The sequence below is a fragment of the Mytilus trossulus genome, chromosome 1, assembly GCF_036588685.1.
Source record: "Mytilus trossulus isolate FHL-02 chromosome 1, PNRI_Mtr1.1.1.hap1, whole genome shotgun sequence".
Taxonomy (NCBI): domain Eukaryota; kingdom Metazoa; phylum Mollusca; class Bivalvia; order Mytilida; family Mytilidae; genus Mytilus; species Mytilus trossulus.
In genome coordinates this window covers 91,154,069-91,169,888 of record NC_086373.1, presented here as the reverse complement: position 1 = coordinate 91,169,888, position 15,820 = coordinate 91,154,069, and the positions used below count along the sequence as shown (strand labels likewise).

Here is a 15,820-nt window from a genome sequence, read left to right as displayed (position 1 = left end):
ATTTTCAGAATATGTAGGAATAAAGGGCCAAAAAGAAGCCATTTTCTAGTTTACAGACATTAACTTGTGTTTAAGGAGGCTCGCGGGTATAAGATTTTCCGAATAAAAAAAACTTTAATTTTTCATTACAAATTTTATTTCCTACCTTAAGTAGTTGTTACTTTATCATATGATCCAAAATTTATTCCGAAAAATCAATTCGTGTTGGCCCCAGGTGACTTTTAAAATGTTGATATCACTGAAAAAGCTCCAAATTATCTCCCTTTGGTGCAAAAATGTCATTTTTTGGCATCAAAATTGAAATATCTTTGTTAACTCATCGGTGACTTATATTTTTTATTGTTGTTTTCAAATAAGCTGTACATAAACTTAATAATTGTAAAATTTAAGCGATTTCTGTAATTTAGTACTTTTTTTATTTTGATATTACCGATATTTCTCCTATTAGTTCAACAGAAAAAAAGGAAATTAACAAAAATGTATGTTTCTTTCGAAGGCAGATAGTGAGCGTAAATGAACGGTGACCCCATTTTTTTATTTAATTTTTCTATTAATAATAAGTTAAAGTTCGTTTATAGAAAAATATAGGTATATCCTATATTGAATAAAAAAAATGATTTAGACCCGCGATCCCCCTTAAGTGTATGAAACTCTATAAATTTTTACAACAAGATTCAATACCACTTAAATAAGGTAGGGTTCTATTTTGTGGGTTAGGGTCCCAATAGTTTAATTAAGAAATAGGGGCAAAGAGGAGGGTCCAAAATAATCATTTTTGTAGTTTTTAAACAATAACTTATGTTTAAGTGTATGAATCTCTCTGAAATTTTACCACAAGTTTCCATACCATGAAGGGATAGCAAGTATTGACTTTGGGGGTTATGGTTTGGAATTAGGGGCAAAAAGGAGAAAACTAGGTATTTTTGGTACATGGACAATTAAGACAATTTAAAAGCAGTGTAAGGGAGGTAATTCAAGACATTTATGATACAATGTTGGTTTTGTTCGGATTTACCTCCCTTATACTACTTTTATATTATGTATAAAGAAATGTCAGGTTTTGGACACATAGCAAAAAAAATGGGTGGGAGTTGTTTTCATTTTGAACCAGATTTTTGTGACAAAAATGTTGGTTATTGATATGGGGATGTACGGCAGGCAGGCGGTTAGTCGGTCGGGCGGGCGGCAATCAAAAGTTGTCCGTGCATTAACTCATGAACTGTTCAACCAAAGCTTTTAAAATTTTAATATGTTGTTACTGACAACTAAGTGAAGGTCAAGTTCAATAATGGCGATTTTGACTTTTAGTGTTCAGGTGTTATGGTTCTTAAAAGATTGAAAAATGGAGTTTCCAGTCGTGTCCGTGCATTTACGCATGAACTGTTCTACCAAAGCTCCCAAAATATGTTGTTACTGATGACAAAATGGAGGTCAAGTTCAATAATGACCATTTTGACAATTACCGTTCAGGAGTTATGGTTCTTGAAAGATTGAAAAATGGTGTTTCCAGTCGTGTCCGTGCATTTTCTCATGAACCATTCAACCAAAGCTTTTGAAATTTTTATATGTTGTTACTGATGACGAAATAGAGGTCAAGTACAATAATGACGATTTTGACTTTTACCGTTCAGGAGTTATGGTTCTTGAAAGATCGTAAAATGGCGTTTCCATTCACGTTGTTGCATTTACTTATGAACCATTCAATCTAAGCTTTTCAGATTTTAATATGTTGATACTGATGACAAAATAGAGGTCAAATTTGATATTGACGATTTTCACTTTCACCATTCATCAGTAATGGTTCTTGTGATATTGCCAGGACACAAATAAATGTTAGTAAATCCGGTTTGCTGTCGTTGTGACAGCCTCTTGTTTTTCTTTCAAATTAATCACATTCCAAATTTTTGAAAAGTTACGAGAAGAAATCTTTAATTGCACAATATTGCGCAATAGATTTTTGAGATCTTGACATTTGTTTTGTGTCAGAAACTCATATTATATCAAAAATTTGATCACAATCCAAATTCAGAGCTGTATCAAGCTTGAATGTTGTGTCCATACTTGCCCCAACTGTTCATGGTTTGACTTCTGTGGTCAAATAAAACTGTGCCCTGCAGAGCACCTGGTTTTAGGACCTAGTGTAACCTTATAGGGAGTCTCAGGTTATGATGCAGCTTTAGATAGACATATATGCTTTGATGGGCTGATTTGCAATATGATTTTATTTCAAGATATAACATATATTTTTCATAGGTTTAATTGTATCATGATTAAAATGTCTTAAGAAAATAAAAATACAAGACAAGTGTTTGATTTAGATTCAATTGCTAACTATAGCTATGTGAGAACCGTTTAATGTCTGGCCTTGTTAATTTTTACAAAAATCTTCTCCTCTAAAAGTACTGCTCAAAATTTATTTAAAGTTAGCCACAATCATTATAATTGTATACTGTATAGATTTTCAAATTTGTGCAATGGCTGTGTCTGTAAATAGACATGAATGATATGGAAAAACATGAACATAGGAGAATAAATTGCACATTTTGGCTATCATCTTGAAAGTAGTTTTAAATAAGGAAAATCTGGCAGTGGCAGGGATATTGAGAATGTTCAAACTTACCTGCAAACTATCTATTTATGTCAAAACTTTTAGATGAATTCTTAAAGGAGTTATTGGCTTTAAAAGAGAGGAGAAAGATACTTTTAAAAAAAGACATTCAAAGTTCACTCATAAGTCGAAAATAAACTGACATGCCATGGCTATAATAGAAGAGGGGAAAAAAAACTGACAACACAACATAGAAAACTAAAGAATGAGCGACATGAACCCCACCAAACCCTAAAATCTTAGGTGCTCATGTATTCTTTTTTTCCGCTTTTGCTGATTATTTTGAAAAACTATAATACATAGAAACACTTATTAATTAGAAAAAGTCACCATCAAGACAAGATCTACAGATAAGTCAATCTAATGTATTCGGTAATAACTGTCCTTTCCTGGATTTAGATATTTCGGTTTTAAACGGGGAAACTACACCCTAACATTTACGACAAAAGAGACGATTTTTCGTTCCCTATTGTTAATTTTCCATTTTTAGATGGTGATGTTCCTTTGGCACCATCTTACTGTGTTTATATTTCACAACTTGTTCGCTATGCCCGTGTCTGTTGTGACGTTTTTGATTTTAACGAATGCAACCTATGTATTACTGGTAAATTTTTAAACCAGTGATATCGTTACCATTAATTACTTGAAACCTTTACAAAATTTTTTCATAGATATAAAGATTTGGTTTTGAAGTTTGGTTGTACCTGTAGAAAACTTATTTCAAACGGGATAGCACATCCTAATTTTTACGGAAATGTTGTAAATGAAAGGTCACCGTACGGCCTTCAACAAATAAGCAAACAATAGATATGATATACAGGAAAAACGACAACCAGTGCATCACAGACTGTAGACTTTATATGTCGTTACCACAAGATAGTTATATCGTTCTTTCATACAATCCAGGTCCAAAGAAAATAAGATGACACATATGACGAAATATGTGTTCCAAAAGGATTAGCAATTCCAGCTTTTACAAATACGCCAACCGTGCGATTTTATGAATATCATGTTCGGGAATATGAGTCCACGAAATATGGAGAAAGTAAACAGCACTTCCAATAACGATTGCACTTGTCAGAACTTTAAAAAGTTAGATAAACATGATAAATCTTCGAAATTTGTTCCAATGTTTTAACAAAAGAAAACTTGTTAATGTTTGTATCATTTTGGTCTTTTGTGGATAGTTGTCTCATTGGCAATCATACCACATCTTCTTTTTTATATTTACTATTATGGGGAAAATGATGATTTTATTGTAAGTTCTTTTGACTTGTGTAGAACAGGTCTTGATACTGTTATTTGATTTCAAAACCGTTAGGTTTTTTTTTCTATTTTGTTTTAGCTCCGATTCTGACTGAGACAAAACCGTTAGGTTTTTTTTCTATTTTGTTTTAGCTCCGATTCTGACTGAGACCAATGGTGATATATTATAATGATAATTATATTATACTTGTATTGTAATGTCTCAATGTTGACCTAATTATTATACCGCCCTTTTAAAAAAAAGTGTTGGAATATTGGGTTGTCGGACTATTGGGTTTTCGGACTAACGGGTTGTCGGAAAAATGGGCTGTGGGACTAATGAGCTGTCGGAATAATGGCGTGAAACATTTGAGCTTTACTTGGCTGTTGACGGTGACCTTACATTTCAGGAAAATAGATGTAAGAAGTTGTGGTCTAAGTGCCAATGAGACAACTCTCTTGTAAATATGTATACTATACATTTTGGGTCCCTGCACTCTTATGTCAGAATTACATTAACACAACGAACCAAAACATTCAAATTAAAAAAAAAATGAAGAATTTTTAAATTCTCTCATGCCAATCCAGACCAGTCTCATCATCATACATGTACATTGCATTTCCACCTTTTTTTGTCGAGCCTGCGAAATTTATTAATAAAGCGAGACATACTGATAATAGATGACGGCGTCGGGTTCAACATTTAGATACAGACTTTTGTTACGGTTTGTTTGAGACATCAGTACCTTTGTCAGCCCTTCATATAATTTCATGAAATTGGAAAGAAGTTGTTTATGACCAAAAGACAATATCCAGAGTGAATGTTTGAAAATATTTTTTTTTCATTTCAGTCCGTTTGTTTATTAGTAAATAACATTTTTTTTTTACAATTAACAAATAGATTCAGTCTCGGGTTAAAGTTTTGCTGAAGTTTTTGAACGGCTTTTTTAAAAAATGTCTGAAGCAAATGTTTGAAAATATATATTTTGCTTCATTTATACAAAATAGTATATTTCTGATGAATGGACTTTGAATATAACCGGTTCACATTTACAGAAAGTATTGGATTATATTTGTTGACATAACAAAGTTAACCTTCATGGATTGTTATGGAAATTAGATAGAAGCTCATCTTAAAAACCAAGAAATAACGTATAAGATTTTTTTTATTCTGTAGTTTACTGATAAATGCTTTATATTTTTAGTTAACACTACACTTTAACGCTGACAGCAGCGGCATAACATTTGAGAGAGAAAGGGTTCCGTTTTTTATTATACTAGTAACATGTATTCCTTTTCGGTTATCGTCATTATAAAAAAAAAATCTGTGTTCATATCTATATCCATTTTGCTATTTTGCAGATATAAATATGTTTTTAAACTAAATGGCTTTCTTTAATTGTTTATATCGTTCTTTTCTCATTGTTTAAAACTGTAAGGCACCACTATTTAGGTTATGTTCGGTAATTGTTCCTTTTTTGACTATCGTATCATACTCATTTTCATAGTAATAATAACATTTGCAAAAGCTATTTCTATTCTATATACTAGTAACTATTGGAAACAATTCTAATGGGATTTAGAACCGTTCTGTGTTGTTGCATACCCGAAATTTGATTGTTCAAGTTCCAATTTTATGTTTATTTTTCATCTGTTGATTTCGAGGTTTTGACAATTTAGGCATCCAAAGCCTATAGAAAAAAATTATTCGTAGACTTAAAATATTATAGGATTAAACACATTTTTTCTAGAGGTTATTGATGTGTAAACCGGGGCGGTTAACTCACAAACTGAATAAAAGTCCGAAGGACTTTTATGTCAAGTTTGTGAGTTAGAGACCCGGTTTACACATCAATAACCTCTAGAAAAAATGTGTTTAATCCTTATAATTCTTCAGCCAAACATACAGGATTATTAATTTACATTATTACTTTGATGGCTACTATATGTACCATCAAAAGCACAACGGCATGTTGTAACTAAGGAGTGCGCCGCCATCTTGACTTTCTAAAAAAACTCAAATGTTCGATAAATGCAACAGAATCTAAAATGAACTAGCACCTACCTCAAAAAAATCATTTTAATTAGATACTATGCGAATTGGAAGCGCACAAGTAACGAAATAATCTTCCGTCTGAAAGTTTTCAATCGTATGACGTTGTGTTTTGCCATGACGTAAATTCGCAAAATCATTCGTGAAATTTCCCGGAAATTTATTTAAATTATATTTTATACATTTTCGAAGCTTTAGTGCATTATTTTATTTCTTTTTTTTTGGTTATATATGCATTAGAATAGAAACAACTGTTATGCAATTGTTTTAAAATCTCAACTTGCTGAAAATCTCAGTATCCCTGCCAAAATGTGTATCGCGCATGAATAGATTACAAAAGTAGTTTCGGAAACATGGTTTATCGAAGTGTAAACCAATAGAAAACGTCTACTTGACCAATCCAATTCAAGTATTTATAGATATGCAAATGATATAAGAATTATTGGTTGTTATCCAACGTCGGAACTTAAAAATATTGAATCCCGCACAATATCAAATTATCTGACAAGTTTTTTTTTAAATAAAATTACCTTTCCCATATCTTCATGAAAGAGTGCTGGTTTTTTTTAATTAAGAGCTTCTGATAGATTTAGAAAGTTTTAAGTGGCCTCGAAATAAAAAAAAGAAAAATATAATATTTCAACCGGAGTTATTATAATTGGACAAACAAGCACTCCCTGCCAAAAACGCGGACGTGACAGAAGACACCTTTTTTAAATAGTAGCGTCAACAGTAAACATTGCTGGTATACAATTTATTGTCTAGATGTTTTTGTTCATAAATCACCAACAGATGGTTTGGTCCAGATATGTCTGATTGTTCTGTTGAAATAACTTGTTGTACATATGAACTGTAAGTACATAGCACGCAATTTTCTTTTATTTTACTCGAAAGTCAGTGTGAAAGGAGGTCAAATTTGAAGAAATTTACCAAAGTCGTTTTTTCAAGGTGTTGTAAAAGCGTATCTGCAAACTTAAATATGCCCTGTCTACCACGACGGTAGCGAGATATGATATATGTGTCATTTAAATTATCACTGATTTCAATCCTTTCCTGAAAACCCCTTGTTGGCTAAAAATTCGGCGTCTGTTGTACCCCAAAGTATGCAAGGCGACGGCCATCTTTTATTTAACGATCGCTTTGCGACAGGTTTATAGCGTTCGTGATTGTCACGCAATGTACGACTATCGCAAAGTACGACTGTTTTATGAAACGGAATTTTAGCGTTACGTTTGGTTAACGTTCAAACGTACGCTAACGATCGTTTTATGAAACGGCAGCCTGATTACATGTAAAATTGTAACGATTCGGAATGCTGTTTTTTCCGGCAATACAAAATACACAAATAAATCCTTCCCGATGTTGATGTATATTATCTGTGGTCACTAAGTGACTCTTCAATTGTACCTTCTTGATAGTGTGAAATATATATTGTTTCTTTCTGATAAAACAAAAATGTTTTGTCTATTAAGGGGGCTCCTGGGTATAAATGATTTTTTTCTTCTTCTAATAATGTTATTTAAGTAACAAAAACTCAAATCAAAACACATGTTGGATGTCAAATACGCACTTTCATGGACAAATATTGTAAAACAAAAGAGATATTAACATTTGTCGTCGACCAGTTGAATATATATATAGCGTATATTGGCGAGTGTGAATACCGTCCGGTCAACTTTTTTTGCTCAAAAATAATCATTTTTCCTCTTTTTTTATTTTCATAAAATATAATTTAATATCTTTCAGGTTTACAAATATTAAACAAATATATCCGATAACAAAAAAGTTCTGACTCTTTATATGTCGTCCGGTCAACCGTCCTGTCACTATCCGGGCAATCATCCTGTCATTAGTGCAACCCACAATTTTTGTGTTTTTGCCTAATATCTGAAAATCTGTAATAGACCAGAAAACTTTAAAAGGCTAAAATGATCAACAAGACAAGATCGTCATGGCTGACATCTTTTAGTTGACTCACGATTTGAAATATGATTTTTACCTTTTTTAGTCATTTTAATTGTTCCCATCAGATGAAAGAAAGGCAATGCTTAATTTCACAAATCGTCCTTAATTGATCTGATTACATGTAAAATGGTAACGATTCGGAATGCTGTTTTTTTTACCGGCAATCAAAATACACAAATAAATCCTTGCCGATGTTGATGTATATCTGTGGTCACTAAGTGACTTTTCAATTGTACCTTCTTGATAGTGTGAAATATATATTGTTTCTTTCTGATAAAACAAAAATAATGGTTTGTCTATTCATTTTAAAAATGTAGCTTAACTATAAATTACTTGTGTATCATTATAATAATGTTATTTAAGTAACAAAAACTCGATCAAAACACATGTTGGATACGCACTTTCCTGCTTGTTCGGCCTCAGTTTAACCTTTTGCATCGTAAGTGTGGTATTAATAAGATGTCGCAGTTATTATTCATTGTTATTAGTGCAAAGCCATACACATATTGCATGTCAGTCATGGGGTGAAAGACCTTGAAGAATAACAAGATTCCATGCATGTGCATGCATTCGATACTCTATAATTAGTTGAAGCACATGAAGAAGACGAATTCACTTATATGTGTCATTTTAAGCTTCGGATGTTTTAAGAGAATGGAGCAGAGCAACGAAAAGCAGAGTTATGCATTCACACCAGAAACTTGTGATTTTCAATATCAAGCTCTTCCTAATATTCTGAGAGATAATGCCAAAATATTTCCAGATCGTGAGGCTGTTGTTTTCCTATCAACAACCGGTGAAAGAACTTCCATTAAATATCAAGAACTTTATGATCAAGCTAAATTCTTTGCCAAAGGACTTTTGGAGACGGGAATAAAAAGAAACGATGTTGTCGCAATTTCGAACAAAAACTGTGTAGAATGGGTTATCAGTTCACTTGGAGTACAAATGGCAGGTGGCATGCCATTACATTTCTTTTTTAAGCGTCTGGACGGATCTGATTTACTGGAGACACTTCATGGAATTCAAAAATGTACGACATTAATTATCGACCCAGGTGATCAGGACAAAAATGTTGACATATGCAGAAAATTTGCATGTAATTTCCAACCAGAAGTAAGCAGTTCCATATCAAGTAAGGTTTTGGTGGATTTATACCAGGTCTTGCTGCTGCAACCTTCTCACAACGGAATAACATGTCCTTCTGTTGCAAACATAATAGAAAAGGGGAGAATTGCATTGATCACTCTTCCTTTGATATCACCAGATGACATTGCAGCAATTTTTCTTACTTCTGGTAGTACTGGAATCCCAAAGGCAGTTCCTCAAACACATCTTTCATTGGTACGAAGTTTGTATGGTTTTGGAAAACACATGGAGCTTGACCCTGGCGCAAGATATTACAACGATCGCCCCTTTAGCTGGACAGGTGGCTATCCTGGCGTAAACATAGTTCACAAGACCACGCGAATTACTGCAAGTGATGTAATGGCCTTAAAAACGATTGACGATATTAACAGATTCACTGCAAAAGCGCTTGAAGCAGAAAATTGCACAGCGGCGCTAATTATTACCCCTTGTTTACATGATATGATGCATACCAAATTACCACCATGTAAGCAATGGCCGTTAAAAGTGATTGCTACAGGAGGTTTGCCAGTTGAATCATCATGTACAAAGGCAGCAGGAGTTATTGCTGACAAGGTTGTTGTGATGTATGGAACAACTGAATTTGGACTTGGCTCCGCCATGCAAGTTTCTAATCCAAACGATTTTGAAGATTACGCAATTGGATATCCAACTCCAGGGGTTGAACTGAAAATAGTAGATGATGATGGAAACATCGTACCAAAGGGAACTTCCGGAGAAATATACTTCCGCAGCAGAGATCGTTTTCAAGGTTACTTGAATAATAAGGAAAAAAGTGCCTTATGTTTGGATAAAGCCGGGTGGTATAAAACTGATGACATTGGAGTAATGAGAGAAAATGGTATCTTTATTGTCAACGGGCGCAAATCCGATATGATGATTATTGGTGGGCTTCTAGTAACCCCTTTGTGTGTTGAAAACATCATTAAAAAGCACCCTAATGTCATTGACGCTTATGTCTATCCAGTCCATGATGACAAAATGTTCCAACGTATATATGCAGCCGTTGTTGTTCAACCAGAAGGGACACTAAGTGATGAAGCTATAAGAAATTATATTGTGCAACAGCAATCTGGAAACCTAGATTCATTTCTGGAAAAACGTTATATTCCAGAACACTTCTTCTTTTACAAAGAATTACCACACACCCACAACGGAAAGTTAGACCGAAAAACTACTGCTTTGATGATAGAATTGTCAACTAAAGCTGAAGGGAGCACTTCAAACTGACTTGGTTAATTATAGTCATCATTTTTGCTTTTATCATTATATTTAAGTAGTTAGTAATAATCATTAAATACCCCTTACTTCTGAATATGCTTTGATTTTTATTTTAAAATGAAACATTTAGTTTGTTTAACTTTAATCATCCTTTTCGGTTCTCCCTGGTCGTCTACAGCGCATTACATGTCTTGCTCGGGTTACTGTTTGTTTTTCTATCTCTTACAATTTTCAACAAAAAATAACTTGAATTCAAAAGATGATTAGAAATGTAACACGTCACGTATAGATGTGCGTAATGGTTGAAAATATTTGGTGGCTGTTTGAACCATTCATTTACAGCAATGCTGAGAATTTTGCATTTGTCTTACATACACATACATTACAAAGCTTTTTCCATACATTCGATGAAAGTTAAAAAATGTCTCACCATAGTATATCATCACCATAGTTTATCAACACCATAGTTTATCGCTCTTTTTCAGTCTTTGTATGTGGTCAAATGTGTCCCTATATCACCTTGATTTCTACTGCAGTTTTCTCGTAGCCTCATATTATATATTGAGGTAATGCAGATTTTACAAATTTTACTTAATTGAGAAGTTGTCCCTAAAATATGAATTGCCGTTATGAAGTTACTCGAAGTTTTAAAAAAATGCTGAATCACCAGTTTTCGATTGGTTGAAATCTTTTGAAGTTCTGTCCCAAGTCAAGAAACTTTCTCCAGCAGTTTTCGAATATCATATCATGTTTTTTTTTATTTGGATGATTTTGTTTTACATGCAGAACTTTTTTTTAATTCTAGTTTGATTTTATTTGTCTAGATCCTACAAACTATTGTGAATACAAGACACACTTATTTTTATATAAATCTCAGTGCGGCATTCTTGAGTCAACATATAGCAGCTTGAAGTAGTGCATAGGGCAATGACACATCATTTGATGGATATTTTCTGTAGCCTTGAGTTTTAACATAGAAGTACATTAACAAATACAATGAACTATATATCCCATGAACTTGAATGTTTTGTATAAACAGTGGGTTATATTTACTAGTATTTTGAGTTTTCAAGGTACATGAAAAATGGGTAATAATGCTTAGACATATACCTTCTCAGTTTTATCGATAAAATATTCTGAATTACCGACGCTAGTTAAAAATTGTAATTAAAATGATGGAAAATCGCACTGAGAGATTAAATGAGTACAAAGGAATAGCAAAAATACCCATTGCATTTTTTAACATCAATTGATTATCATAATCAATTTAAATTTAAAGTGTGTTTAGTACAAAAAATAAAAAAAAATAAACATTTCCTATTGCAAAACCTGAGTTTATTTGAAATGCATTTTATGCACAAGACTGTTTTGGCGTCCCATAGTATGTATGAAACATATGCATGTGACGTCATCTTTCAATTTAAAAACAAGGTATACCGAAAGTAGAAATTGACTTCTGGGAAATCAGCTGTTGATAACAATAATACTGACCAAGGAGATAGGTCTAGACGAAGTTTTCGGTAAGATATCATAATTTTAAAAATGCCAATTGGAACAGGGAGATAAAATGAAAATAACTCAGTTCGTCAGATATAAAGGTTTACATCATAAATAAATATGATATTTGATATACTAGTATGCCTATATAAAAAGGTCAAAGGACGCAAGTGCAAATATACAGTTGCAATACACTGTGGCACACATATCTTTATTCCTAACTCACGAGACAGCTAGAGAGGAAGTCAATTAACATGATCAAACGTTAATCAAACAAAAACAAAGAAAAGGAAATAACTGTAAATAATTATTATGATAAGAGGACATGGAGATTTCAAACTAAGATGTTCAACATATTGATTAGTGGTGATTAAGATCACGTGAGATATATGCACGATTATCTGGATGGGGTTTACATAATAGAGAATAATAGGCATAAAAGCAAGAGGCTCTCAAGAGCCTGAATCTATGGCAAGCCGTTTTACTATTTATTCGAATTTCAAGATATTTCCTATAATATATAAGATATCTCCTTTAATATATAAGATATCTTATATAATTTCATTTTTATAAGATATCTCATATATTATATAAGATATCTCCTAAAGTTTATAAGATATCTCCTAAAGTTTATAAGATATCTTCTATAGTTTATAAGATATTTTATATACTTTATAAGATATCTTATATACTTTATAAGATATCTTATATACTTTATAAGATATCTTATAAACTTTAGAAGATATCTTATAAAGTATATAAGATACCTTATATAATATATAAGATATCTCATAAAAATGAAATTATATAAGATATCTTATATATAATAGGAGATATCTTATATATCATAGGAGATATCTTATTTAGTTTATAAGATATCTCATATAGTTTATGAGATAGCTTATAAAGACAATTATATAAGATATCTGATAAACTATATAAGATATCTTATAAACTATATAAGATATCTTATAAACTATATAAGATATCTTATATATTATAGGAGATATCTTATAAACTAAATAAGATATATCCTATGATATATAAGATATCTCCTATTATATATAAGATATCTTATATAATTTCATTTTTATGAGATATCTTATATATTATATAAGGTATCTTCTAAAGTATATGAGATATCTTATAAACAATTTTTATATAAGATATCTTATATAATTTATAATATATCTTATATAGTTTATAAGATATCTCATAAAGTTTATAAGCTATCTTATATAGTTTATAAGATATCTTATAAAGACAATTATATAAGATATCTGATAAATTATATGAGATATCTTATAAACTATATAAGATATCTTATAAACTATATGAGATATCTTATAAACTATATGAGATATCTTATAAACTATATAAGATATCTTATAAACTATATAAGATATCTTATAAAGTTTATGAGATATGTTGAAGTAAGAATAAATAGCAAAACGGCTTGCCATATGAATGGCTCACCCGTCTTTCAGAGGAGATTTTTAAATGTAAGCAAACTTTGTTGATCAAATGAATTTGTGTAAAATTGTCTTTACATGGCAAAAAATCATAAAGGGGTCAATTGACAATTTTGGTAATGTAACTTTTTTTGTAGATCTTCCTTTGCTGAACATTATTGCTAATTACAGTTTATATCTACCTATAATAATATTCAAAATAATAACAAAAAAATGCAAAATTTCCTGAAAACTACCAATTTAGTGGCAGCAACCCAACAATGGGTTGTTCCATTCGTCTGAAAATTTATGGTCTGATAGATATCTATCAATTGAATAATTTTACCCCATGTCAGATTTGCTCTAACAGAATAAATAATGTGCCGTGCTATGATATAAATACTAGAGAATAAGTGACAAAAACTGGAATGAAGAAAATTGCCTAAAATGAAATAGAAAACCCATTTCCAGACCCTCATGTCAATAACCTTGACTGTCCGAAGAGACAAAGCCAGTTGCACGAGGAGGAATACCTTTTAATAGTTTTATCTTTTATACTAAGGTTCGCCAAAATGAATTGAAAAATATTGCCACAAACTCTTCTCTGAGTTCAGTCAAACTGGTGCATCTAGGAAAGTTTGAAGGCATGGCAGGGCCTAAATAATTAAAAGTTGTAGGTAGTTTTATGTTCCACAAATCAAAAACTTACCTGAGTTTTGCTGTGTTTTTCTTTCCATTTTGCAGAGGACAGGAAAATAAACTAACACCCGATTTTCATTTGGTATACGGTCCACTCAGTTACACAGTTTAATCACCTACTGTTTGCAGGTGTCTATTATTTTACAAGTAAAGGGGGTCTTCTAAAAAATCTCTCCCAACTTATTAATTGAGAATTAATTGAGAATGGAAATGAGGAATATGTCAACGAGACAACAACTCGACCAAAGAGCAGATTATAACCGGGGACCCTGCACCAATGGGTCTTCAACGCAGCGAGAAAATCCCGAACCCGTGGGTGATCCTTAGCTGGTCCCTAGATAAAAATGTGTACTAGTTTAGTGAAAATGGACGTCATACTAAACTCCAAATCATATTTATAAATAAACTAAAGTTAAAAAACATACAAGACTAACAAAGGCCAGCGGCTCCTGACTTTGGACAGGCACAAATATGCGGCGGGGTTTACATATTTTGTGAGACCTCAACCCACCATTATAAGGGCAAGAGTTTATTTTAACACCTTCTTCAGGAATATGGAAAAAAAATGAATAGCAAAATCCAGTAGTTTTTTTGATATTCTGAAACTTAAAATGCATTTAAATTTTATATATTTTTTGTTTCAGCTTTAACTTTAAGCGTGTTATTAAATGACACTACAGTTTGTATAGACATGTGAATTTATGGTATGTATAGTAGTTTTAATTGTCAACAGGGTGTAAAAGCGTTGACCCAATAATTTTGTGTGCACGGTCAACACTTTTACAACCCTATGAAATTAATAAAAGAAGCATTCAATACTAATAATAATATTTTTTCGCTATGATCATGGAAACATGATTACTATCAAGTTTTTTATTTTATCAACCAGGGCACTTTTTTGTGGAAACGTGTGTTATCATCAATGACGTTACAATATATTTTCAAATGAAGGTTAATTTCAAAATGACGTAAGATTGCTGTTAGCCAATCAAAATAATGTATTACAAGGAAACACACATCTAATGTAATTATCCAAATATACGCGTACTGATAGCTATAGCATGAATAGATGTATAACCAATTAATAAAAAAAATGACTCGATAGGAACACAATTTATAGCCGTCAATGATTAATTTTTCCGAAGTTACTAGGTTTAAAATAATAATTTTCTAAAAATTCATTAATGTAAGAAGATTTTTCACCAAAACTTAAAACGAGCTAAACTATGGTGTACATACAAGACTTTTTTTTATAAAGTCTTTAAGAGGAGGCCTTAATTTCTGCTTGGTGTTATTGATAAAAGAAAATCAATTGCTCGAGGAACTTATTAATTACCTCACATTTCTTAACTAAAGGGTAAGTTTTTAAAATTTGGAATTTTGAAAACTTAAACACATATCATCATTTTCATTACAGTGCGGACGGCACCATTTCTCTGGGCGCCTAGGTTCGTTTGCAACACCCAATAATCATATCGTACTTGTTATAGAGGTATTTAAATTGTGTGCTCGCCTAAAATTATAAACGCCTGAATCAAATAATACAATAACACTAGCAGAGGACTAAACCTTGTGTGTATTTTAATTTTGAATGTCCAGTGCACGATGTAGTGACGATATCGCCGATATTGTCAACTTCGTCCATGATTTTATACCTGCTATCAACATTGTCTATATCGTCACCTTTCCTGTCTATACCGATGACATCGTAACGACATTGTCTACATAGTCCCCCTTTCTTGTCTACATCGTTGGCATCGCCAAAATCGTGATGTTCACAATATTTTCTACATCGTCCCTCTTTCCTATCTATATCGTTTATATCGCCAACATCGTCTACATCGTACCCCTTAACTGTCTATATCGTTGAAATCGCCAAGATCGAGGCGATATCATCTACACCTCCCTCTTTCCTGTCCCCTTTCCTGCCTT

At 32.1% G+C, this 15,820-nt stretch overlaps 2 protein-coding genes across 6 annotated transcripts in view; both read left to right on the top strand.

Annotated features, from left to right (window-relative positions):
- The first annotated feature begins 6,660 nt into the window (after positions 1-6,660).
- The window catches only part of LOC134690429 (uncharacterized), a 28,122-nt gene continuing 18,962 nt past the window's right edge, over positions 6,661-15,820 (top strand). For 2 of the 5 annotated variants that reach the window (XM_063550408.1, XM_063550400.1), the window contains exons 1-2: positions 11,666-11,761; positions 14,533-14,592. The gene's annotated coding sequence lies outside the window, so the exon portion shown is untranslated. Of the gene's footprint in view, positions 6,759-11,648; positions 11,840-14,532; positions 14,593-15,820 lie in introns of those variants that run through there. The other 3 variants (XM_063550422.1, XM_063550415.1, XM_063550430.1) reach the window with 3 other exon arrangements.
- Positions 8,526-10,250, top strand: LOC134704633 (3-[(3aS,4S,7aS)-7a-methyl-1,5-dioxo-octahydro-1H-inden-4-yl]propanoyl:CoA ligase-like). Its single transcript, XM_063563573.1, has one exon. It carries the CDS (start codon positions 8,526-8,528, stop codon positions 10,248-10,250), a length of 1,725 nt encoding a protein of 574 aa, XP_063419643.1.

Excerpts from the sequence above, each read along its gene's own strand:
- LOC134704633 (XM_063563573.1), top strand. The coding sequence starts at position 8,526 with ATGGAGCAGAGCAACGAAAAGCAGAGTTATGCATTCACACCAGAAACT.